Source organism: Glycine max, chromosome 13 (genome assembly GCF_000004515.6).
Source record: "Glycine max cultivar Williams 82 chromosome 13, Glycine_max_v4.0, whole genome shotgun sequence".
NCBI lineage: Eukaryota > Viridiplantae > Streptophyta > Magnoliopsida > Fabales > Fabaceae > Glycine > Glycine max.
The window spans coordinates 25,029,824-25,055,970 of record NC_038249.2 but is presented as its reverse complement, the minus strand read 5'-3'; the positions used below and the strand labels follow the sequence as shown (position 1 = coordinate 25,055,970).

Below are 26,147 nucleotides of genomic sequence, written 5' to 3'. Positions count from 1 at the left end.
TATTAATATTTAGACTAAATTGTCACACTTTTCCAAAATCAAGAATTTTTTTTTCATATTTCAAAGACTTAAGTGTTAGAGTATTACAAATTCAAAAACTGAAGTGACTATTTATTCTTAATTAAATAATTATTTTGATATCCCAAGTCCAAACACTTTACAAACAAGAAGGATTTATTTGTAATTTACACTATTTATAATCATAATTCAATTATTATTATTTGTCGATGTTATAAAAAAATTACACTTTGTATCAAACAATGTACATACTATTATATCAACAACTTTAGTATCCAATTAATTAATAATAAAACCAAATTCATAAATTCTCAACACAATATTCAATTATATTATAAAGAAGTTTTAAACTGAATATCACAATTAATGGTAAAGTATTTTACAATCTAGTCAATCAGTTGCTATTTTGTTATCTATTCATTAGTCTATTAATTAATACCACAATTAGTTGGTTATTAGTTGATGAACTCCTCTTCATATGTTTATACTTCTTTATGTTTGGAGAACAATGAGATCATTCCATTCTTTTCTTCCTAAAATCTCTTGCAACATGATATCAAATCTTCAATGCATAAAAAAATATCAAATCTTTCTAAAAGAAAAATCAAATCTTGGTTAACTTTTCTGTGCCTTTCTTTCTTTCCCTTTTTATTTATCACCGTGAATGATTCTTCATTTATTTTACTTCTCTACTTTAAGATCACCTAGCATTTGATTTTAAAGACAACAAACAAAAATGAATAAATAAGACAAGCTTTGTTGAGCTAATAATTTATTTAAGTGTGTAATACAAAGAATGTTTGGATCGATTCACACTGAGAGCCATTAGGAACCATTTAAAAAAAAACATGTGAGTTGTTTCTCTTTATTACTTTTTAAAACATTTTTTTAAAATAATTTTCAAAATTTGATAGATTTTGGCTGAGAAAAATTAACTAGTGAGTAGTATAAAATTATCTAAAAATAGTTTTCTAAATAAAAACTTGAAAGAGAATCAAACATAACCTTAATTATGAATTTTATCATATGGCTTAATTACTTAAAATGCTTAAGTAGGTCTTCTTATTTTTCGACTATGCAATTAGATCTTTTTGTTTTCAAAATTGATTCAATTTTACCATTTATGCTATTTCTTTTAAGTAGATTGATAGAAATGTCATATGTCACACTTGGGGGCATTTTTTTTTATAATTTTTATGACATGTACATATAGTGACAATTTTTAATCATCATTATATTTATTATTATTTAAAAAAAATATCAAAAAACTTCGAATAGCACAAACCATAGAAGAGGTTTATAGCTACCAACAAATAGAGAAGAGATTTAATTACCATAAAAAATTCAATTTATGTTTGAATTCACTTTGTGTTGTTGTTGTTGTCTTCTCTTTCAACAATGAGAACAAAATTGTCTAACACTAACATCTTTTCCTCAATCCATCTGAAGAACCTTTGCACTCTATTCCAACTCTTTTCAACTACTCATTTTTCTGATAAAATTGCTTCAACCTTTGATTTTCCTGAAAAATCCCCCCTCCAAAAACTCAATCCCTTGAATCCCCTTAGATTCCTTGTCCTAACACTCACAAACACTGAAAAAGAAGAATTAACACCTTCAAACCCTAACAATCACACTAACACTCCACCAACAACAATGCAGAACCCTGCAATGACAATGACATCGAAGAAGACAAAGACAACTATAATGACAAGGTTTTTAATTAGAAAATAATGATAATAAATATTTACAAATTAACTATGCCAATGTTAATTATACAAAAATGGTATAATTAAGACATTTTTTTAAAAACAAAAGAACATAATTGCATGGTCAAAAAATATAAAGACCTAATTGAGCATTTTAAATAAAAAAAGGGGCTATTTTAGTAATTAAGCCATCTCATCATTTTTTATTTTTGAGACCAAACATAAGTTTTGTTGTACTCAAACTCAAAAGTTCATCTTGAATCATCCACCCCCAACTTGGTTGTTATCTACCATATACTTCATCTCTTAAAAGCTTATAAAGTTTATTTTTCTCTACCAATCCTCTTTCAACCCTAGTCTTTTTGCATAAGCAAATTAGAAAAATTGTCCAAACACTAAAAACTCCACCATAGTTTTTGTGTGTCCCTTAATGATTTTTTAAGTTCAATATCATTTGCAAGGCTAAATATGTAAAGAGCATTAAGTTGTGACTTACTTTGGTTTAAACAACTCTCAATCACATTTGAGGATCTCAATGGATGGTGTCGTGCTCTTTTGTGACAAAATATGTAATTCACCTAACCACAAACCTTAAGCTTGTTTGGGGAGGTTTATAGGTTTGAGTTTCAAATTTTTTTAAAATAACAACCAATTTTTAATTTTAGTTTAAAAATATTTTAAAACCAAGTTTTAAAATATGATTAATTTCAAAATAAACTCATTTTGAAAGTTTCATATTATATTAAAATTAGTTTAAGAGTGCTTTGCATGAGGGTGATGACAATGGTGATGTTGGTAGTGTTAGTAGCGACAACGGTAGAGATACTAGTGATGGTTGTGATGACAGTGGCGTGGTGATGATAGCGATGTCAATGGTGTCAATGGTGATGGTGGTGGTGGTGATAACGACGTTGATGGTAGTTGTGGCAAAAATGTTGTTATTAGTGGTGGCGATGACAGGTGGTATTGGTGGTGGTAGCGATGATGGTAATGATGGTGGTGGTGGTGATAGTAGTAATGTTAGTGGTGATGGTAGTGGCTGTGATGACGGCGACGACGACAATGACAACTAGTGGTGGTGACAACGACGTGGTGACAGAGGTGATATTGGTGATAGTGACAATGATAGTAACGACAATGATGATCATGATAGTAGTAATGTTGGTGGGATCGATGACAATGACATTGATAATGGTGGTAGCGGTGTTGGTGTCGGTAATTAATGATGGTGGTGATTGTGATATATCCTTTTGTTTACTTATTTATCATTTTGTTCTATATCCTTTAATATATTATTACTACAATTAGTTGGTAATTAGTCGATACTATAATTGGTTAAATGATCTTATTCTTTCTCATATATTTGCTCCTTGTTTTATTCTTGGAGAGAAATGAAATCATTATCATTTTTTCTTCCAAAGTCTCTATTTTCTATCATAGTTAAGAAAGAAGGCGCGAAAAAGAAAGATAACGAACTTTAATCAAATAATAAAAGTTGAAGCGACATAAATTGATGTATGCAATCGTGTAGGGTTATTCCACGTACATAGAAAACAATGTACATACAAATTTAGTTCAACATATTATCATGTCAATAAGAAAACAATATTTTTAGAATCAAAATGGGAGATTAGATGGAATGCAAAAGGGGCAATTGGACCCACAGCACTGAAATTAAAGCAACAATTAGACACTGGATGTTACCACTATTATAGATTGCAAACTTCTTTCTTCCTTGGCATTCGTATGCTAATTTTCATGTGTTGAAATATTGAAGAAATATCTAGGGGACAAAAAAGGTTACAAACATATATTATACGACCTTTTACAAAAACGTGTTTTGCACACAGTGGCCACAATATTTCACCCCCCAACCTTACCCACGTCTCCATCAAACCGAAAACGCATCAAAACCAGCTAGCGCCGAACCATGCCAAATGGACAAAAATTACGAACCCTTATTATAGAATTTCTATTCATGTTTTATTTAAACATTATCAACTAATATAATGATACACATTTATAGTACGGTATCATGGGAGGTAGAGGCAGGTTTTGGAGACTAGTTAGAACTTGGAACGTAAATTATGTTTGAAAATATATTTTAGTTAGTTTTTAATTTTTTTATTAATTGAAAAGTTTGTTTGATTATTCAGTAATTAAATATTTTTTTAAAAAATTTTACTGTTGTTTTTGAAATGTTAGTTGAAATAGTATTTTTAAAAATGTTAACTTTTAATTTTAATTTTTTTAAATTTTTTTTATCTCTAATATATTTATCTAATTTTTTAATTATTTTTTAAAAATGAATTATTATTTGATTATTTTTTATCATTTTATATTTTCCAGTTATTATAATAACTAATTTTACTAAACACTTATAATTTAATAAATTAATTTTTTAAACTAATTTTACTCTTAGAATCAAAATTGAATTTTGATTCGTTGAGTCTGATTGACTGAGTGTCTAAATAACGTACAACAATTAATTCTATCCCACAAAATTATAATAATGTTATTAAAAAAACAGTTATTTGTTGTTTTTATTTTTATTACAAAAATTAATTGATTATTTCTTACTACATGAAGTTAATTGAAACACACCGTTAATTGATTACATATATTGGGTTTATAGGAAAAGATTTTGCTTCACTTCCTGTATAATATAACTTTAGTGAAGGATAAGAAACTTTAAGATCAGATCCTGATTAAACAAATTTCTTTCTAAACCCTTGTATAAGAAGAAAAAAAGTTTTCTTTTTTTAAATAAAACTAACTCATGGATAAGTTAAAAATAATTTTTTAAGAAAGTTAACATCATTTGGCTTCTTCAAAAATTAATTTTAACTTATCTATAAACTAATTATAGTTTATGAGAAAACTTTATTATACATTTTTTTACTCTCTCCGTTTCAGAATATATAATGTTTTAAAGAAAAAAATTTCATTCTAAAATATATTTCATTTTATAAAATCAATATTATATTAAATATTTTTTCCAAAGTTAGTTTTAATAAGTACTTAATAGGAATAGTGCATAAAAAATATAAATAAATCATTAATTAGATAAATAAAGAATATATTAGCAATTTACATAATTTTTTTTAAAAAAATTCAATAACATAATTATATTTCTTAATATTTGTGTAAAAATCTTAAACATCATACAGAGAAAATATTTTTTTTTCTTGTAAATATTTATAGAAAAAATTATTCAAACAAAACTTTAATTTGATAACTAACCCAAAGGCAGAAAGCCTGTAATAATAGCTTATGATGTCATCAAATAGTGAAAAGTGATCTGCAATTTCGGTGATTGCCAAAATTTTGAGTTTTGAATAGTTGGGACACTCTTTGTCTGAACATGCCCTGTTTGGCAATAACAACCCAATTATTATTGCACATAAGTACTCCATCAGATTAATATCCACTAATTAACTACCGTCCAACTCTGCGTGGACAATTTTGTCTTTTCAACAGCCGCGCCATATAGGATACATCGCATTCGCCTACAATATCATATCATATGGTCTGAATTTTTGTTTTTTTTTTAATAATACTAGTAATATCTATTGATATTTAATCATAGAAAAATGTTGTTTGGAATTAGAATAAAGTGCATCATCTCATCATCTCCACTAGTTTGGGCTAAAGAAAAAAAAAACAAAGGGGAGAGTTAAATAACGGATTTGTATTAAAGATTCGATCAAATAACACATGATAATTTGTAGACTAGTTTTAGATCATATTGTATTCATATATCTTTAACAGATGAATATGTATTTGATTTTATTTTTTTTATGTAATTTACTTGACTTATCAACAACCACGTTTTACAAAGGGAATTAGTTTATATTTCATAAGTTAAGAAACATTTGTGATGGTAGAAAAAAAAAGAAGAAAGAGATCCGATCAAATCAACAGTGTTTGTGTTACCAAATATTCTTTCTACTAATCGGGATCGTCGAAAGTGAAATTTGGAGAGTGGAAAAATAAGCTTCAAGTGTTGTACCAAACAACCCTCATCTAATACCTATTTTAATTTCCCTCGCCTTCATCTCCTACACACTTGACTTCATTCTTTCACTTTCAACTTTCAAGGTACTCTTCTCTCTCTTTCTCTTTCTCTTTCTCTCTCCGTGCATCGTTGTTTCTATTGAATTACGGTTATGGATGCTTGATGTATCTGTGCGTAATGTGGAATCGCTTATCGTCATTCGTGTGTGTCAAGTGGGAATTTGTTGTTATCTTCTACTTGTTCGTTGCTTGTGGCTTTTTTGCGTGTTCTGTTTTGGTTGCAAAATGGATTTCAAGGGAAATTAAATATGTTCTTATTTGTTGAAAGGTTTTGTCCCTTACGGAATTGAAGTCAAGGAACTAGTCGTTTTGTTCGAATCACAATTTCTCAACTGTTTTGCTTTCTTAAGAGTGTTTATATGTTTTGGAATTGAAAACTGATGGTGTACAGAATTTTTCAGAAACTGGTTGGTTGAAAAGTTTAGCAGTTTTGGTGGTGTGATAGGGGCTATCTTGTGAAATTGGAATAGAACTTATTGCTTGACTGTGCAATGATTTTTGAAGCTTTGTTTGTTTCAATTCTCAAAGTGAAGGACTAGCATTTTTTTTTTTTTTGGTTTTTGGGCATTTTCTCTGCATTTTTTTAGATTTCATCAACTGACTACTATATTTTTTTGTTTTCTTTGTATTGTTTTATTTGCTATATTTTTATGACATGCGGATCTCTTCAGGCTTATTTGTGTATTGACATATATCTAATTTGTTTTTTTTTCCTGACTCCTCATCTCTAGTCAAAAGGACAATAGTTTCAAGGATCAAACTCTTGGTAAGATTTCCTATATGTAACCCTTCTTGTCTTCTAGCTGTTGAGAATTTGGGATAGTTATAACTCTATAAGGAAATACTCCCTTTGATCATTATGCATGTCTGGCCCTGTGGCCACAGTTGATAATTTGGATGGAGCACTTTCTTGTGCAGAGAGAACAAAATCTCTTGATGCCATTTCTGAAATAGACTGTTTATCTATATTTACAATCGGTGAAGCTGCTCATTCCTCTGAAGTTGCTGGATTTAGAGTAGGGGAACTCTCACTTCCTAATGGAGAATCATATTCTGGGTCCTTTCTTGGTAACATTCCAGAGGGTCAGGGTAAGTATGTATGGTCAGATGGTTGTGTATATGAGGGTGAGTGGAGACGAGGGATGAGAAATGGATATGGGAAAATACAATGGCCTTCTGGAGTAATGTATGAGGGCGAGTTCTCAGGTGGCTATATCCATGGTACAGGAGCATATATTGGCCCTGATAGTCTGACCTACAAAGGCCGGTGGCGATTAAATCTTAAACATGGGTTGGGTTATCAAGTTTATCCAAATGGAGATATCTTTGAAGGCTCTTGGATTCAAGGAGCACCGGAGGGGCCAGGCAAGTATACCTGGGCCAATGGAAATGTATATTTGGGAAATATGAAAGGTGGGAGAATGTCAGGAAAAGGAACTCTCACCTGGATAAGTGGGGACTCATTTGAAGGAAGCTGGTTAAATGGCATGATGCATGGGCTTGGGGTATATACATGGAGTGATGGAGGCTGCTATGTTGGGACTTGGACACGGGGTCTAAAAGATGGCAAAGGAACCTTCTACCCGAGAGGCAGCTGTCTTCCATCTGCACAAGAAATATATCTCAATGCATTGAGAAAAAGAGGGCTGTTGCCAGATTTGAGAAAACAGAAACAGGTACATATTCATCATGCTGCTTCGGTTGATATGGGAGATGTCAAGGTTGGTGAGAGTCAGAGATCAAATCGTGTTTCATCTGATAAGCTAGCCAAAGGAAACCTGTTAAATCTGGAACAATCTCGCAGCAAAAATATTTCTCTCGAAAGGCGCTGGAGTCTTGAAGTATCTATTGAGAAACTGATTGGGCATGATTCAAAATTAGGATCAACAGATTCTGTAGCAGAAAATGGAGATAAAGTCCCAATTTTGGAACGCGAGTATATGCAAGGTGTGTTAATAAGTGAGTTAGTTTTAAATAATAGTTTTTCATCAATGTCTAGAAGGGCAAAACAGCTTCAAAAAAAAATTGCCAAAGAAATTAAAAGACCCGGTGAAGCAATCATTAAAGGTCACAGGAGCTATGATCTGATGCTTAGTTTACAGCTTGGAATAAGGTAAAAGACACTACCTTGACTTTTTGTACACTCTTGTATCTTTAGTTGTTATCCTTTGTAACAATGCTACATGACTTTTCTTTCTGCAATATGCTGCATTTTTTCATTTTATTTATTGTTATTCACACAAAAAATTCAAGATGGATCTGTGTTGGAAGGCATCTAGGAGGGGGCATAAAGTCATATGATTAGATTTTTTTTTTTTTTAAATGAGAACTTTCAAATGGATGGGTATTTGCATCCATTAATCAATATTAATGGTCATCTTCCTTTTCTGTTTGTGGGAAATCCTTTTATTCTTCTATCACCTACAGTAAAGAATAGATATCCGATGTATATGGCCCCAAAGAAGATTGGAGTTTTAAAGCTTCAACTTTCAGATTGTTTTCCAATTTCCTTAGAGATTCACTAAGCTATCACAGTATGACTTCAGTGCTGCAAGGAGAAAGGAATGTGGAGGTCACCCTTTTCTTTTGTTTTTCCTCTGAAAAGAAATGTGATGTGATTATTGAAAATAGAGAAAATTAAAAATAAGGCAGTTTGATAAAATATTTTCAGTTTAGAAACAATTAAAGGCTCAAGTGGTTAATCATCAAAATCAAACACTCTTTGAACATCTGTAATTATTACTAGTTGAGTGATAAATTATTATAATACTTGTTTATATCAATAATTATTTTTTACAATTTTCCCACACACAAAAAAATGAAAAGGAATTCTATTTGATATTGGGAATAACTTGACAATTGAAAGATGTTTCATCCCTCAGTAAACAAATTGTATTTCACAATTTTTCAGTACAACTTGGATGAACTTTCTTGATTTCTTACTCCTATTGATGTCATGATTCATGAGGTAACCATAAACAATAAAAGCACCTAACCTACCTGCTTTAGAAGAAAAAAATGTTACTCTGGAATCCATATTTGCTTTTCCATGGATTTTTCCGTAAGTAATGTCAAAATGGGTTCAAAATGGCTAGGTATACTGTGGGAAAGATTACACCAATACAGAGACGAGAAGTTCGAGCATCAGATTTTGGTCCTAGAGCAAGTTTTTGGATGAATTTTCCTAAAGAAGGTTCTCAATTGACACCTCCTCATCAATCAGAGGGTTTTAAATGGAAAGATTACTGCCCTATGGTATTCAGGTAAGTATTGACACTTGTTTAGGGTTATTTCTTTCGTGGGGCCTTTTTATCATTCATCTACTCTCTAGGCATGCTTATAAACCAATTCTTTTTTTTTTTTTTTGTATGCAGCTCTAGTTCCAGAATTACTCTGTTATTGGTAACTCCCTCTAGACTCATATATAAGCAAAAATGACTAATTTCACACTGCTTAAGAAAATTAGTTGACATCATTTAATTTTACTAATCTCAAGTAAAAAACAAGGTTATTTCTAAAATGCTTTTCATTGGAACTTGATATCATGGATAAAAGAGTCATTGAAAATAGAACTAGAATTAAATGAAGGGTGTTTTAGGAATGATAACATTAAATAGGACAAAATTAATAATATTTACTTATATTTAAGTCCAACATACAAGACCACTTTTTTGCTTATATATGAGTCCAAAGGGAGTATATTAAATATATGTAGAGGACGCGTTTACAATATTCATATCTTGGCCACCTGATTCAGTAATGACTCTTTTGTCATTCTCTATGCATTAGTTGATAGCATCAGACATGAATACAATCATGGAATTATTGTTGTACTTTGACTTGTATAGGATCATAATTATGTGTTCTTTTTCTTGATAAATATGAAAATAAACATAAGGAAAAAAAGAAAATCACTAATCATAATAAAAAAGGCCTTTAATTTTTTACAATTGTGTTCGTATACATAGTAAGGAACCATTGTTACAGCCCCCTTTTTTTCTTCTCTCTTTTCCTTTCACTTTGCATGTGATTGTTGTATATGACCTTGTGATCTGTTGCAGAAATTTGAGAGAGTTGTTCAAGATTGATGCTGCTGACTATATGATGTCCATTTGTGGAAACGATGCTCTGAGGGAACTTTCTTCTCCAGGGAAAAGTGGTAGTGTCTTTTTCCTGTCTCAAGATGATCGATTCATGATTAAGACACTGCGAAGATCTGAAGTAAAGGTATTTTATTTTATCTGGATCTTGTTCATTGGCATTTGTTGCAGTTGCAGATATCTTTAGCTGCCTTGGACGCTTGTTTTCTACTGGTTCTCTTTTGGAGTTCAAAATACATTGTACAGTTTGAACCCATTCAGATTCTGAGGTTCACATTAATGGAATTCTGCATCTAATAACATTTCATATTTCCATAACACCTGTTTGTTTTTGGCATTGTTATCACTTATCAGTGACCCACTTGCAATAAGGGCTAATGATGACATCATTGTGCACTGGATGACGATTAAAATGTGACACAAATTATAAAAGTATACTAAACTTGGCCTTTAACAATAATAGGGTTCAAATAAAACAAATAATATATATATATATATGAAATACTTAAAACAAGTTACATAAAACAGTTTCATTAACTCAATTGTAGATTTTCGTGTGTCTGTTTCAAAGGAGTTCCAGTTTCTGATGTGTGGAGAAAATTGACATCTTTACCGCATTCTTGATTTTATGTTCCTTTTCCCTGCTGAATTCTTTCTTATTTTTGGGTTGATTTTGTATGATTTTTTATGCTTCTCCTAATTCCATATCTCTCTAATAAAACTAATTTTAGTGAAAAAGGAAAAAGGAAATTTAGCCTTAACACTTATTGAATATTGAATCAAGTCTTTGGAGCATATATTTTAGTGTTCACATGCTCTTCTGTACTTTTCGTTTTCACTATAAAATACAAATTGTAATGACCAAATTTTGAAATGTAGGTTCTTCTAAGAATGCTTCCAGACTATCATCACCATGTGAAGACATATGATAATACACTTATCACAAAATTTTTTGGTCTGCACAGGATTATTCCTTCAAGTGGTCAAAAGGTAATGTGCATTTTTCTGGAGTATTTATCTATTACTATTGCTTTAACTTGCACCTTAGTACTTGCAATTCTGGAATATCAAAAAGTGCAAGATTTTTCATAAAGCAAATGTACCACATCAAATATTTGAACCTATCATGACTTAATAATCTAAATTTTATCTCATTAAGAGGCTAATACTTATATCTAATTTTCTATTTTGCAGTTTCGCTTTGTCGTAATGGGAAATATGTTCTGCACAGAATTAAGGATCCATAGGAGATATGATTTGAAAGGTTCATCTCTTGGACGTTCTTCGGACAAGATAGAAATTGATGAAAACACCACTCTTAAAGATTTGGATCTGAACTACTGCTTTTACTTGGAACCATCTTGGCGGGAGTCTTTATTGAAGTAAGGTTATTTTCAAAATATTTTCTTTCTGTTCTTATTGTTATAATTTTGTATTACTAATAAATACAAATAGAAGGGCAGATAAATTACTCTTTGTTGACAAAGTAACAAAGAACAAAACAAATAGAAACACGTGTATATCATTTAATTTATACATTATGGGTTTATGAATATATTGTCTCTTGTAATGCAGCTGACCTGTTATCACATATTCTAAAACTGTATACATTGAGCATATACAATTTTTTAAGGAATGAATCTTTTTGTGGTTTCTCCCCATATATTGTTTGCTTGATAAAAATAACAACTGCTTGTATTTGTTTGAAATTCAAAATTGTCTGGTGAGTTTACAAATTTGTATGGTGTACAATGCTTGGCTTCAAAAGTTGAATATTACCTCTTTGTGCAGGCAGATTGAGATTGACAGCAAGTTCTTGGAATTACAACAGATAATGGATTACAGCCTCCTTCTAGGTGTTCATTATCGAGCTCCCCAGCAGTTGCATCCATACAACCAAAGTAGAAATGCAGATGGATTGGCAATTCTTGCAGAGGAAGGTGGGTATCTGATTAGAAAGCTAATGATTTGTGATTTTCCTTTATATGGTTGATATTTATTTCGCATAGGTATTTATAAATTATGTATTTATATTGAGGTGTCTTTAATTAGATGTTTTCATGCATTGGAAATATGAAACTTGAAACTGATGACCTGGAATGGAGACTGGAGAGATAATGATATGCCCCTAATTATTGATGTGACCAACAGACAATATAAACGCTGCTTGTTTTGGTTTTATTAGGTAAGGTAGATGATGAAATTGACGAGGGCTATTTCTGGAAACTCCTTTTTTCTTATCCGAAACCAAATTGGCGAATGTCCATCTCTTTTTGTTATTGACAATTTTGTGCTGATTGTTTAGTTGCCTAATATTTATAGGCTTGGCTTAAGTTTTGGATTTTCTGCTTAAACCATGTTAGAAGCCATTATTAGGGGCTGTGTTGTAAAACCAGGTCCTTGGCCAGTCCAGTTAAACACGCTGACTCATTTTCAGTCAAACTCTTAACCCAGTGGCTGACTTTTCCTTTCTTTTTTCTTTTGAGTTTTTTCTTGTTTTATCTTGGTGCTTAATTTGGTTGACATTTAATCAGAGTTTTACTCACAACTAAGAAAATGGTTAGGCACCACACCATTTTAGAAAGCCTGAAAGGCTTATCTGTGTCTATCATTATGCTTTCAAGTTTCAGCATGATTTATATTATTGCTTTTTATACTAGAATTATAATCACGGAGCTGATTTAGTTTCAAAATTTCACTAATGATCAACTGACAGACCCTCTAGAGGATGAAGGATCCAACTATCCACAAGGCCTTGTTCTGGTCCCTCGAGGTGGGGATGATGATAGTGTTGTTGTAGGGTCACACATTAGGGGTAGCAGATTGCGAGCTGCTGGGGATGAGGAGGTGGATCTACTTCTACCCGGTACAGCAAGGTATGGTTTCTTTAATATTATATCATTTTCAACATCACAGTGGTCCAGCTATCCCATTTTTATGTTTGAACCTTGCACCTCCAAATTCATTATCACTTCTATGTTCATAAAATATAAACAAATTTGGGATGTTATGACACTTCTACTTTTAAGGACAATTGTGGTGTGTGATTGAGAGATCACCTAGTCATTGCCAAAGGATGCATGCGTCCTCCTGTTTGAAAATTAATTCTTGTTAATCTTTCTCAATCACCTGTGAAAAGTTATTTTAAAATGCTGAAAGCTGGTTGATAAATTTCAAGGTGGAGAAATATATGTACTCTGCCACAAATTAAAATATTTGCAATCTTAGTCTTTCTTAGCAATCCCTCATGGCTCGAATCTTTATGAATCCTACACCTCCCTCATATTCATTGCACATTGATAGACTTTATATGTGGCTATTTTCCTTGGAAGAGATCAGATCTTATCCCTTTCTTTCCCCCCTAACAGTCTAGGCATTTCACTTTACTAGAATATTGTAGGCTGAGGGTTTTTCCTACTTTGCAACTTGTTATGCAGACTACAAATCCAGCTAGGTGTGAACATGCCTGCTAGGGCAGAGCAGATTCCTGGAAAAGAGGAAGTTCAAATGTTCCATGAGGCTTACGATGTTGTACTTTACCTTGGTATAATTGACATATTGCAAGAGTACAACATGACTAAGAAGATTGAACATGCATACAAATCTATTCAGTTTGATTCATTATCTATCTCGGCGGTGGACCCAACATTCTACTCGCGTCGCTTCCTGGATTTTATTCAGAAAATGTTCCCACCACATGAAATGGCAAGATAAGGTTTGGGGGTTAAATTCAACCAGTTGGTTTATTCAGAAAGTGTGTACATTGTCACATTGCCTCCTTTTGTGCATGCTGTATAATTGACTTGAATATGTTTAGATTTTATATAAATATGCTAAATGGTCTTTTCTATTTTCATCTTTTATGTTATAGTCTTTTTGAAAATTTAAAATTGACTATCCACAAGCAAAAAGTATTGAATTTTCTTGAGATAGGCCCTGAAAAGGGAAGGAAGGTTGGAATTTGAATTCATCTTACCTCAAAAGTACACTATCCATTTTGGGAACGTGTGATGCCAAAGTCATTGAATGTAAAGTCGCCAATCCTTAAAACGAACCACTCCCGCAGACTAAAAGAACAACAAACAATCCCTGGGAAAAAAAAAATAAGTTATAGCAAAAAATTAAACAAAAATGGTGAGGCTAAGATGATATGCAAGTTACAAAGGTCAACAAAAAGCAATTTTAATGATGCATCTCTCATGCGCTATTGCTTCTTGCACTTCTTTGTTGCTTCTTACACTCCCTTTCTGTCTTCTGGAATGTAAAATTACATTTCAGAATGCGCTCCCTTTTTTTTTTTTTTTTACTTCCAGAATGACCAATTTAGAAGGTAAACAAAAAACATCCTGGAAAGTAGGGGTGTTTACAGTGCGGTTTGATTCGATTTTTAGACAAAAAATCATTTGAATCAATCATAAAATAATGATGCAGTTTGATTCGGTTCAGTTTAAATACAATATCAAATTCAAAATAAAAAAAATCAAATCAATCTTTTGTAGTGTGGTTCAGTTTCACGGTTTTTTTAATACATTATCATAATTTAAATCTATCAACTAAACTTACATAATTATCTATATAATTTTAAAAAAATTATTTGTATTAAGAAAAAAAAAATAAAAACCAACTTTTTCGTTAAGCATTAACATAAAATAACATTACCAACTTTTTTGCAACCTAATAGTAATGTGTGTATCATTAAATATTTAACACTTTTTTAACAATATTAATACATTTTTTTAACTTAAGAAAGTAAAATATACATCTTGATTATAAAGCAAATGAAAAGTAATAAATTATTTAATGCTTATTATTAATTATTACAATAAAAACCAATAGCATTATAATATGTAGTTTGTTTGGTCTGGTTCGATTTTTTATAACAAGATCCAAAAATAGAACTAAACTGCAAAAATATGTTATTTTTTAGATTTTTTGTTTTTGCAGTTTTCAATTTAAGTGGTTTTTTTTTTTTTATCAATTTGACAGTTTATGAACGATTTATTTTGGTTTTGAACACCCCTACTAGAAAGAACGCAAGAAGCAACAACCCGTCTCATGTTTGATATAAGTCCAAACTAATCTGCACTCATTCTACATTGGGCCTGGGCGAAATTTTCAACATAGTATCAAAACTCAATCCAACTAAAAAAAGGATTGGGCCTCTAAGACTTGAGATACACTAGCCCAAGCAAACTAAGAGAACAACCAACAAGTCCAACCAAGAACTTTTAATAAAAACCAGCTACAAATTGAAAATAGAAAACAACTACAAGTATAAGTATAGAGTGATTGAATTCAATTAGTTCAAACTTTTTTGGCAGTACACATCTCATGCTTAATATCAACACTCCATATTGAACCAATGCAAAAATTCTAACAGACCAAAACAAAATACAAATCAAAAGGGATTGAAAACAAAACTTGCCATTTTCAAACTCAAAAACATATTTAAAATTCAATATTATTATGGACCACTTAGGCATGGTTATGTTGAGTGAGAAGTTTGATCTAGTGTGAGTATTAAGAGATAGATGACCCCGATACGATGCACTAAAGTTTGAATCATCAAGTGAAGGATAAGAATTTACTCGTCTCTTCCAAGGCAAGAATTTATTGTCGTAATTTCTCATTTGACAAGTATTTTGCACACTTGCATGGCTATGGTTGGCCTTACAATGGTTTGTTAATCATAAACTTGATCGGAGGTTCCTAGAATAGATCACACTACTGGTATAATTAGATTAAAATATATTTTTTGTTCTTATAAATATGAAAATATTTGAAATCTGTCCTTACAAGATTTTTAGTACATTTTTCGTCATCACGAAATTGAAATGTGTTATTTTTTTGGCCCGAAGCAAAGGTCAAACATCTAAACCTACGTACATGATTTTTTTACATTCATTATATGCACAACCAATGTAAAAAATGTCACATTTTACATCAGTTATATGTATAACCAATGTAAAAACAACACATTTATATCGGTTATATATATAACTGATGTAAAAAGTCATCATTGTAAATTCAAATTTATCCAAACCTACATCTGAGCTAAAAAAAATGATACATTTCAATTTTTTAAGGGGGAAAATGTAGTAAAAAATTTGTATAGACGAATTTCGAACATTTTCACATTTACGAAGACGAAAGACATATTTTAGCAATTATAATTATAAAAAGTAAACCATATAGTAACATCATATGGTTTAATTTCTTACACAATGAATGACATTCAATAATTAAACTAGTAATTTTTTTCATATTTTTACTAATCTATGTATACATTATTTTCATAAAAGTAGTCATTCAATAAGAAACTATGTATGTCTTCACGATTACGATTTATGAATCTTCTTATTCGTTTGGAATGACTATTGTTCTTTTCTTGTTGCATCTCACATAAGTACCTTATGATTTCTTCTTCAATATTGTCTTAAAGTGTTTCTTCAATAATTTGTTCCAAAAGTCTATCGAAGTCAGAGTTTGGATCCATTTTATGAGTGAGTGAAGCTAGAAAAAATGAAAGAAGAAGATTGTAGAATTTGTAGAAAATATGGATGGATGAAAGAAAATTGAACAATTAAATAGCATAATTTCCAATGACTAGTTTTTAACGACTAGTTTCACAACAACTAGTCTTTAAGAGCTACTTTCGCAATGGCTAATTTTATAATAGCTAGTTTTGTAACAACTACTTTCACAACAACTTTTTGAAACGGCTAGTTTTGTAACAAACACTTTTATAATTACAAGTGATTTCATGTTTCTCAAGTTGATCTTCAGACATGGTAAATTTGCCTTCATCAGAATTTCTTACAAGACCTTTATGTTCTCTGTCTCCTTTGCCTCTGTTATTCTTTTGGTGACAATAATTTTTTTTCCTTAATTACATCTTCCATGCTAGAAAAGCCCATAATCGAAGATGTTACAACTCATTTTCCCTTCATTTTCCTTTTGGCTTCCTTTTGTCCTATTGGGCGAATGGTTCACGTGGATGTGTCACTTTCTGAAACCCCAATTCAATGTTTCTGAAATATATAGATGATGAGTGATCCCGAATAGGAGGAAGCCTTGTTCTTTTTGAATTAGTATTTGTGCATTATTCTAACCACTTAGGTTGATCTTTCAGTAGTCGCCATGCATGCTCTAAAGCAAAATTGTTGCATTCATCTTCTTTCTGAATGACATGCATTAATCATGACATCATTTTCCATGTAACCATTTTTCTTTAAATTAACAACTTGCTTTTAATGGCCCTTGAACTTTTGAATGCCAACATTAATTTTTTGTCATCAAGATTTCACTTGATTCAATGTTCTCTCTTGTAGATTGTCAAGAAAGTTATGATAATTTTCTATTACTCTCAACCAAAAACCCTCTCTTGATTGATCATAATCGACAATTGAATCTATTGAAACATTAAGCCATGAACCAATGAGTTGTGTATTATCTTCAATTGAAAAGTAAACTCGTTTGTTCTTTTTTGTAGAATTCTCTCATCCTTCCTCTAGTGTGATATTTTTTAGTCCAATTTGGGTAAAAAAGTTGTTTTATGACATTGAAGGAAAAGTTTGAGAACTTAAAAAATTTTAGGTGGAAGGAAATTGATTATTTTGCATAAAATTCATTAGCGACGGTGGTTATGGCAAGAAGGGAGCCATTTGGTAATTTTGCAACAACTTGTAATAAGTTTGCCAATAAAACTGATTTAGATCCATTAAGAATGAGAATGAGAATGAAAGAAGAATAAAAATGGTGTGAAAAATATGATCACCAATAAGTGAATTTATATAGTTTCAAATGCCCAATTTTATAATATTTTAATTTCATTGATCAGATTCTTTGGAAGAAAAAAAAACTATCATGGTAAATTTTACACTAGCAAACGGTTACATAACAATAAATTTTATAACAAACACTCATACGGTGATTAGTGACAAACAACGATGAGATTCTTTTTTTTTTTTTTAAAAAGGACAACCTTTTCTCATACAACATTTTTCTCCTTCACGCCCAAACACATTTTTCTCTCTCGTCACACCTTTTCTTCTCCCTCACACAAATAACACACATAGAGGGTGGTGCCACCTTTCCCTTTCCCTTCCCCTTTCCTCTTTGCCCCACCCTTCTTTTTCCTTTTTCCCTTTTCCTTTCCCCCCCCCCCCCCCACCCTCTCTCTGCGTAAAAGCTTCAGATCTGCACAAGGGCCACCACATTGCGCCTTCAGATCATGGTCAGATCAATGCTCCTTTGTCTACCAGGATCGAAGCTCCATCTCACCCTCACACAACCCATCTTTAGTTCATTTTTTGTTTTTTGTTTTTGTATTTATTATTTTTTTAACTTGGTTTTGTTTTTGTTTTTCAACTTAGATTTGTCGTTGCTGTTGTTGTTTGGAAAGATCGAACTTGTTGTTGTTTTTCAACTTGGATGCTCATCTGCTGTTGTTGTTTTTCAACCCATCTTTGTTCTCATTTTCATTCTGAGTAAGCGTTGGTTCCCTCCACAAGTAGTTAGGGAGAGAGAAAGAGTAAAAAATAATTTTTTTAGAATGATACATATCTTCAGGGTTCTCGTGGAAGAACCCATCCTCCACGCTGGAAATCTCAACTCTATCTCTAGTGGAAAATCTTGCCAAGATTAGATATTGAGCTCAAGAATCCAACTTAAAACTCGACACTAAAGATGCTCTTATAAACCTTACATATCAAGTTATTTCTCTATGAATAAAAGAATCTCCTAGAAGTTGAGTCCAATTATAATAAAGCTCATTTGGATAAACAAGTTGAAACATAGTAATTACATGAATATTTGACATAAGTTGATATTGGTACAATGATATTGTGAATGTTATTAGAATTTTTTATTAAAATTTAAATTTAAATGTATAATTCACGATCTTAACTACTATATTATTATGTTAAATGCATTTTATAAGAGTTTAATTCCAATGTAATGTAAGCATAATATATATATATATATATATATATATATATATATATATATATATATATATATATTGCTAAAAATAAAGTATCTTCATAATTGAAAGTCATAAACGTAGAGAAATTGAAATATATTGTTTCTCCAATAAATCAAACTCATTACATGTTGCCTCAACATAATAATATTATTACTTGAAAATGTGAAACAAAAAAATATTTCTTTTTAATAAAGTTTCATCACTCAAAGTATTTTGATCTAAAGTTTTAAACTAATGTATTTTTATTTTATTTTTACTGGAACTAATGTATTTTTCTATTATATGGATATATACAATTTTCATTATCTAAAGATTGATATAAAGTTTAAATTGTTTCTGTAGCTTCTTTTTCTTTCACTGCCGATCTATGAAATAAAAATTCAATGTCATATATTTAACATAATAAAGATTTAGACTCCTTTCTATATCATTAATTTATTATATAAACTAAATCAATACTATGAACTCAAATATAGTTTTATTTCTCCTGCCTATCTCATTTCATTTTATTAGTTAAAAAAACTGTGTAGTCTTTTTCAAAACCTCTTAAAGAGGGAGGGAAAATCATACAGTTCTATCTTTGAGAAGGCCATTTTCTTCACAAAGTTAACCTGGTTCATAGTCCCAATCGATCAAAAGTAGCAGCTGGGAAAATAAAATGTCTTGGGAAATGAAACATTTTGGGTTCAAAGTATATAGAACAAACAAACATGTAATAATGAAGAAGGAAATTGACATCTCAAGCACCCTTATAATAAAAACAAAAACAGTAGGTATTGTTGCGTGATCATATCATTATTAGCTGCGACCCCAATTTAATAGTGCCCCTTCACCCCATGGGTCCATGGGCCATAGGGTTCCCTTTTTGGGCTGCAGCTGGGGCAGACACCTAAACTCACCCCATTTTGTTTAATAATAGGCAGTTGTTTCTTATACCTTAAAATTAATTTCCTACACATTTTTAACTTATTGAAAAGGCTAATCCGAAATAAAACTACATTCCATAATGTAAAATTATATTTTAAAATATAAAATTATATTCTGGATTAACCTTTTCGGGATTTACATTTTGAAAATACTAATTAATAATAGAGTAAATTATACTGACATCCCATGAGATTTTATCAAATTTTTCAAATTATAATTTACTCATGATAACACATTTACATCTAAAATGAAAAAAAAAAGATATATGCTTTAAGTTTTTTTTAAGAAAAAATGAAATAACATCTTATTATGGGGTGTTAGTTTCAACAGATAAAATTGTATTTGTGGGAAACATATTTTAGGAATATTATCTCTTCGAAATGTTATTTTCATGAACATATTTTTTTGTCATAATGTCATTGGTACGAAATACCTACAAACTTTGTTAATCAATTATTAACTCCATTGTAAAACTTAGTTTTGTTACCTTTAGTGAAGTCACCCCTTCCTAACCATTTTTTCATCCATAAAAATTCGAACTTGAAACTTTACTTAAAGTGTACAAGCAATCTCATCACTAAGGGCTAAAATAATTTTTTTATTTCCTCTCCAAATGTTTCATTTTAGTCCTTATTAACATGGAACAAAAAGAAAAAAATTAAGAAAAATATTGTCATTGTCATTTTTATTTGATCTTTACATGTGTGAATAGTGAACACCACATATAGAATTAACAAGAACATGACATGATACTTAAGATACCACCTTATCATTTGCTAACAATGTCACTAACGAACCGTTTTGACATATGAGATATAGTTTTGGAAATATTTTACTAATTTTCATCTTTTATTTTTTTGGGTAAATATGATATTGGTGTAAAATATTTATCAATTTTATTAACAACTCACTTATTACTTTTAATGGATTTTTCCTTCCAATCAAATTTTTCATGCATAAAACTCAAATTTAAAATCTTATTTAAATGATCGACTCCAATATCACTCGACACAAGAACTTGTTAGATCATTTTTTACTTTTAGGAACCAACTTGACAAAAACTCATTTTTAGGAAAAAAAAATCACTTTATTATGTATTAAAAGCAATCCCTCACAAAACAATAAATAAACGGCCAAAAATATTGGCTGAGTAATTAAGGAAAATGAATGTTTTTTTATTGGTACTGAAGAAAATGAATGTTGTACATCAATGTTAATAACATTAATGAATACATTGCTGGAAGCTTGGTGCAATTAAATGCCAAAACTGAACAGGTTTAAAATGATGTGTACGTGGACACAATTACTCTGTATTAATGTGCGAGTGGAGTGAATTTTCAATTACTCAGTATTATTAGATTGTAATTTTTCTCTTCTTTAGTTCTTGATTCATGATTTTTTTTATATCATATTTTAAAAAATATGTAATTTTAGTAAAAATTTTAATTTACATATATTTTATTTCTAAACAAGTTCAAACAATTAAACTCATATATTATCTCTGTTGTTGGTGGAACAATTTTAGGAACAATCATCAGGTGCATTGACCCCTACAAAAGAAATCATGAGGTGCATTGACACTAACAACAATTTACTCAGTCATATTGTCTATAATTGATCAAGGTAACTTAGATTTAACAAAATTAAATAAAAGACTTAAAATGTTGTTTTGAAAAATCCAAGGACCAAATGTAATAAAATTATTTTTGTGAGAAGTAAAACCAACAAGTTCATATTGAAATGACCAAAATCATATTTAATCCATTTTAAAAAAAACCTAGTCATGTTTTAACAATTTCAAAACATCTACCAAAAGCATTTTTAACCTCAAAATATGTTAATCAATTTTGTGACCTACTAGATTAATTTGACAATGGATCAATTTCCACTAAGTAAATCATGAAAAATACTTTTTAGTTTTTACGTATAATCTACGTAAGCATTATCAAAAGTGATACAAGAACAATTCCTAAAACAAAAAGGTTGACATATAAAAAGAAATTAAGAAAAGAATATATACGTTGTTGTTGTGGCGTGTCAACTGATTATTGTTCGTTAACTCAGGCAAAGGTAGCCGTTTACTTTAGCTTCTCTTTCACTCTCTGTCTCTCTCAAACGGCCACAAAAAATGAAAGATGCTGCTAAAGTTATACCCCATTGCATTTCATTACAGGGTACCTTTTCTTTCTTTTCTCTCACCCCATTTTGTTGTCTCTCTCTCTCTTCACTTACATAGCATAGGTTCCTTTCATTGTACTTTTCACTCAGAGAGATACATATAATAGAAATAGAAACACTTTTTTGAGAAGCACTTCGTTTCATTGTCATCATCATCATCATCATTCAGAGAGTGCATAGAATGAGTTCTTCTTCTGGTCAGAGCAGTGGCTATGATCTTTCCTTCAAGATCTTGTTGATCGGTGACTCTGCTGTGGGAAAAAGTAGCCTCCTTGTTAGCTTCATCTCCAACTCTGCTGAAGATATTGCTCCCACAATTGGTAATTCATTGCTGCTTCCAAAAAATTGTTCTTTCTCTCTCATGCTTGTTACTGCAAAAGTTTTTTTTTGGACAAAACCATGAAGAGAATACTTTTAAAAAATAAATAAATAAATAATATGAAAAATTGTGAAGTTCTCATGTGGGTTTCAATTGTGCTGTTGTGGACCACTCATGAACGTTTTGAGAAGATGTTTAATTCTATGTACTATATATGTTCTTGTTTGTCTGTTATGATTGGATCAGTGGTCCTCAGTTATTGAATTTGCTTGATACTTTGGTTATAAGATGTCATTCAGTACAAAATAACTGTTCTATTGTTTTGTTCCTGCTATGCCGTTGAAATTGACCTTGAGGTTTTGAATTGATAATTTGATGGTCATGCTGTTTTTTAATCAGATATTAGTTCTGATGTGATGTGATGTGGTGCTATTTGTTCTTATCTTTTGTTGTTCTATGTTATGTAGGTGTTGATTTTAAGATCAAGATGCTCACAGTAGGTGGGAAGAGATTGAAACTAACTATTTGGGACACTGGTAATAAAAACTCGAATCTTTAGCTGCTAGTTCATGAATTGGACCATTTTTAAGTTTCTGGCATCATGTGGATTGAATGCAAACAAATATAATGAAATATTTCTTATAGGGTCTTTCTGTTCAATCACTTTCCATTGACCAAAATGGTTGATTGAAGTGGAATTAATAACATTACATCTATATTGCAGCTGGGCAGGAAAGGTTCAGAACGCTAACTAGTTCTTACTATAGAGGAGCACAGGGAATTATTCTTGGTATGCAAAATGGTTTATGTGCATTTTTTTTTTCCTGCATTAGAGGCCTCACCGTTGTGGTTCCAGCTCAGATTGAACTCTATTTTAATTCTTTAATTTCATAGACCTAATAAGGACATTACAAATTCTTCACTCAGAGTCAGAGAATATGATAAGCATTTGCAAGGAATTATTATGACTTTTCTTATGAACATTGTGTTAAAACAGTTTCAATTATTGGATAGGTTTTAAATTTGCAATAGGGTAGCAAGGGATTTCTCAAATACATCTCCAATTGTTATCTCATCTTTTTTGGCAGTTATTGCCATTGTCTTTTATGTCCATTTTATGGCATGAAGTGTTTGTAAGAATAGTTTTATTGGGTCCATGGCGCGGCTTCTGATTCTGAAGCCACCAGTTTGTGATGAGTAAGATGATTAATGCATGCTTTTGAATCGTTGATAGTTAACATGTGTTAAGTCCAAGCTTTCTACTTATAGAGTTTTTTCTTTTTTAGTTTATGATGTAACGAGAAGAGACACCTTCACAAACTTATCTTTAGTGTGGTCTAAAGAAGTGGAACTCTATTCAACTAATCAGAATTGCGTGAAGATGCTAGTTGGAAATAAAGTTGATAGAGTAAGTTGTGTTTTAGTCTTGTGCATTAATGTATGACCCAAGGAAATGAATCAGTAACTACTGTGAAATCTTTCCTCAATGAAATGTTTGAAAATAAAATTATGAAATATGTGGCTCTGAGCTTATCTGCACTCTGCATTAAGGTAAAAAACGATATTCAAGTTCTGTCTTCCATATGTCTCTCATCTCTATCATGATTTACACTGTTATCAAATTCAAGACAAGATAAGTAACTTGAATTCTATCGTGAAACCAACTAAAAGTCTAAAATTGATCTAATTTTGACCCCGTCTTGCCTATGGTTGGTACATATGGACAAGCATGTGACACTTACAAAGACTTTCCATACTTCTCTGCCACTATCACTATGATTAACGGATGATATACATCAGAAAAAGTAGATCCTTACATCATTTAGCCATATTAGATGAAAATTGACATCTCAACTGAGTCCATCACAACATCTGCATATAGCATGTTTTCATGAATTCTATGTCAATTCAGTAAATATAGCAATGATGCATGGATGCACTTTAGACAAAAGAAAAGTGTCATCTGGAACCTTTAATGAAAGCAACCCAAACCTGCTGTTAACAGTAATTTTACTGGAAACACTCCTGTTCGGATAAACTTCTGCAGGAAAAAAAAATAAGAATGTAAAATGAATTGAGCTGCTCCCAAGTAAAAATCAACTTATGCACTTAGCTTTTACAGAAGCTCTCTCGTCTAATTTCTCCAAAAGTTTAGGTGCATAAGTTGATTTTAACTTACAGAAGAAGTTCAATTCATTTTACCTTTTTATCTGAACAGGGTCTTTACTCTTTACTATTACAGAATCTTGTGAAAAAGAATGAATATTATGCAAAGAATAGGACCTTGGACATCCTCAACCGTTAATGCCAATTCTCAAATATGAGGCTCCTTTCATACACAAGCTTTAGATTTTTGGTGCAATAGACTTTAAGAGCATATATTTCTCCTAATTTCCAGTTGAATAATTTCTTTAATAGTTTATTTGTCTATTCTTAGGATTCTGAAAGGGTTGTGAGCAAAGAAGAGGGTTTAGCACTTGCCGAGGAGTTGGGATGTCTGTTTTTTGAATGTAGTGCCAAAACTCGAGAAAATGTGGAGCGGTGCTTCGAGGAACTTGCACTAAAGGTATGATTTTAGAAGCATACATTTATTAATTGACGTTTGATTCATCATACATGTACACAAAACAATTTTCCAATTAACTGGCGGTAAGGGGAACCATGAATGAGGTAACTTAAGCATAAAACAAATTTGCATGATAAAGATAATAGAAATCAATGCCTTTGTCATGGCAATTATTTCAAGTGATAAGTAGGAAAAGAAACCAGGTCTTGTGATTTTTCTTTCTCACGTTGAGGGGTTTCCATGTTCTAATTCTGCTGTTATCTCTTTTATTTCTTATTTTTCATCTTTATTTAGTGCTCACTTTAAGTTACATAGAGGAGGGAAACTTTCTTAACTTTGTTATGTTTTTGTCTAATAACATCCCAACATGTTCAATCAAGATATCAACACTGCAAATAGTCTATTAGCCAGTGATTTATGAGAGAATCCACAGATAAAGAAGTGCCTAATTTTTGCTTTAGGGGGATCAGTGAGTATTTATGGAAGATGCAATCACAGCTTGGAAAATGTAAAATAATGTTGAAAGAGTGGAACTGTGATTTGTGAATGGAAGTGATGATATTCTTGCGTGAATAAAAATTCTTTTGTAGAATATTTTCTGTGCAAATGCTTTTCCTTTCCTATAGTGACAAATATGGCGCCATTTCATAGATAATGGAAGTTCCTAGTCTTTTGGAAGAAGGATCTACAGCAGTTAAAAGGAATATTCTAAAGCAACAACAACAACCCCAAGCATCCGAATTTGGTGGTTGTTGCTCTTAATTGCTGCAATGTGAACATTGAGTCATAACTAGCGCATATTGGAATGTTCCCTCTGATCCCTGTATATGTAAGCTTCTTTCGTGATTTCCTATTGGTTTGTTTTTCTTTGCTAAATAACTTGTACCAATACTAATGGACAATTGGCAACAATTAGTGCCTATTAGCTTGTGTAAATTTCTGTGCATTCTGTTATTTTTTCTGGCCTATAATTTATCAAAATCACTACACCCTTGTGCTGTGCAACTACGAAAGATGTCATTTATTTATTGCTCCCTAGTCAATACTTAATCAATATATTAAGATTTGTACGTATCAATCTAAACATACTAAGATATAAACAGACGCAAATGTCCTGTGCCAATGTTAAAATTTGTAGGGCCCTGCCAAAATTTGTGGTGTCTTCATGTGTATGGCAATGTTATAATATGTAGGGCCCTGCCAAAATTTGGGGTGTCTTCATGTGCATCTCTACTTTTACATGATCTATCACGTGAAAAGATCATCT

The 26,147-nt window shown here is 31.2% G+C and overlaps 2 protein-coding genes across 2 annotated transcripts; both read left to right on the top strand.

The window, feature by feature from the left end:
* Window positions 1–5,423: 5,423 nt before the first annotated feature.
* Window positions 5,424–13,754, top strand: LOC100804387 (phosphatidylinositol 4-phosphate 5-kinase 9). The gene is made up of 9 exons (XM_003542494.5): window positions 5,424–5,828; window positions 6,536–7,917; window positions 8,900–9,067; window positions 9,866–10,031; window positions 10,784–10,894; window positions 11,099–11,286; window positions 11,696–11,844; window positions 12,621–12,780; window positions 13,342–13,754. Exons 2-9 carry the CDS (start codon window positions 6,668–6,670, stop codon window positions 13,616–13,618), a joined length of 2,469 nt encoding a protein of 822 aa, XP_003542542.1. The 5' UTR covers window positions 5,424–5,828; window positions 6,536–6,667; the 3' UTR covers window positions 13,619–13,754.
* Window positions 13,755–21,875: 8,121 nt separating this feature from the next.
* On the top strand, window positions 21,876–25,846 carry LOC100818801 (ras-related protein RABC2a). Its single transcript, XM_003542520.5, has 6 exons — window positions 21,876–22,315; window positions 22,782–22,850; window positions 23,039–23,104; window positions 23,601–23,722; window positions 24,752–24,880; window positions 25,532–25,846. Exons 1-6 carry the CDS (start codon window positions 22,177–22,179, stop codon window positions 25,640–25,642), a joined length of 636 nt encoding a protein of 211 aa, XP_003542568.1. The 5' UTR covers window positions 21,876–22,176; the 3' UTR covers window positions 25,643–25,846.
* Window positions 25,847–26,147: the final 301 nt, after the last annotated feature.

Coding starts and splice junctions, on each gene's coding strand:
- LOC100804387 (XM_003542494.5), top strand. CDS start 6,668: ATGTCTGGCCCTGTGGCCACAGTTGATAATTTGGATGGAGCACTTTCT. Junction 10,032..10,783: donor TGCGAAGATCTGAAGTAAAG/GTATTTTATTTT, acceptor TTTGAAATGTAG/GTTCTTCTAAGAATGCTTCC. Junction 10,895..11,098: donor TTCCTTCAAGTGGTCAAAAG/GTAATGTGCATT, acceptor TCTATTTTGCAG/TTTCGCTTTGTCGTAATGGG.
- LOC100818801 (XM_003542520.5), top strand. CDS start 22,177: ATGAGTTCTTCTTCTGGTCAGAGCAGTGGCTATGATCTTTCCTTCAAG. Junction 23,723..24,751: donor TTGGAAATAAAGTTGATAGA/GTAAGTTGTGTT, acceptor GTCTATTCTTAG/GATTCTGAAAGGGTTGTGAG. Junction 24,881..25,531: donor TCGAGGAACTTGCACTAAAG/GTATGATTTTAG, acceptor GCCATTTCATAG/ATAATGGAAGTTCCTAGTCT.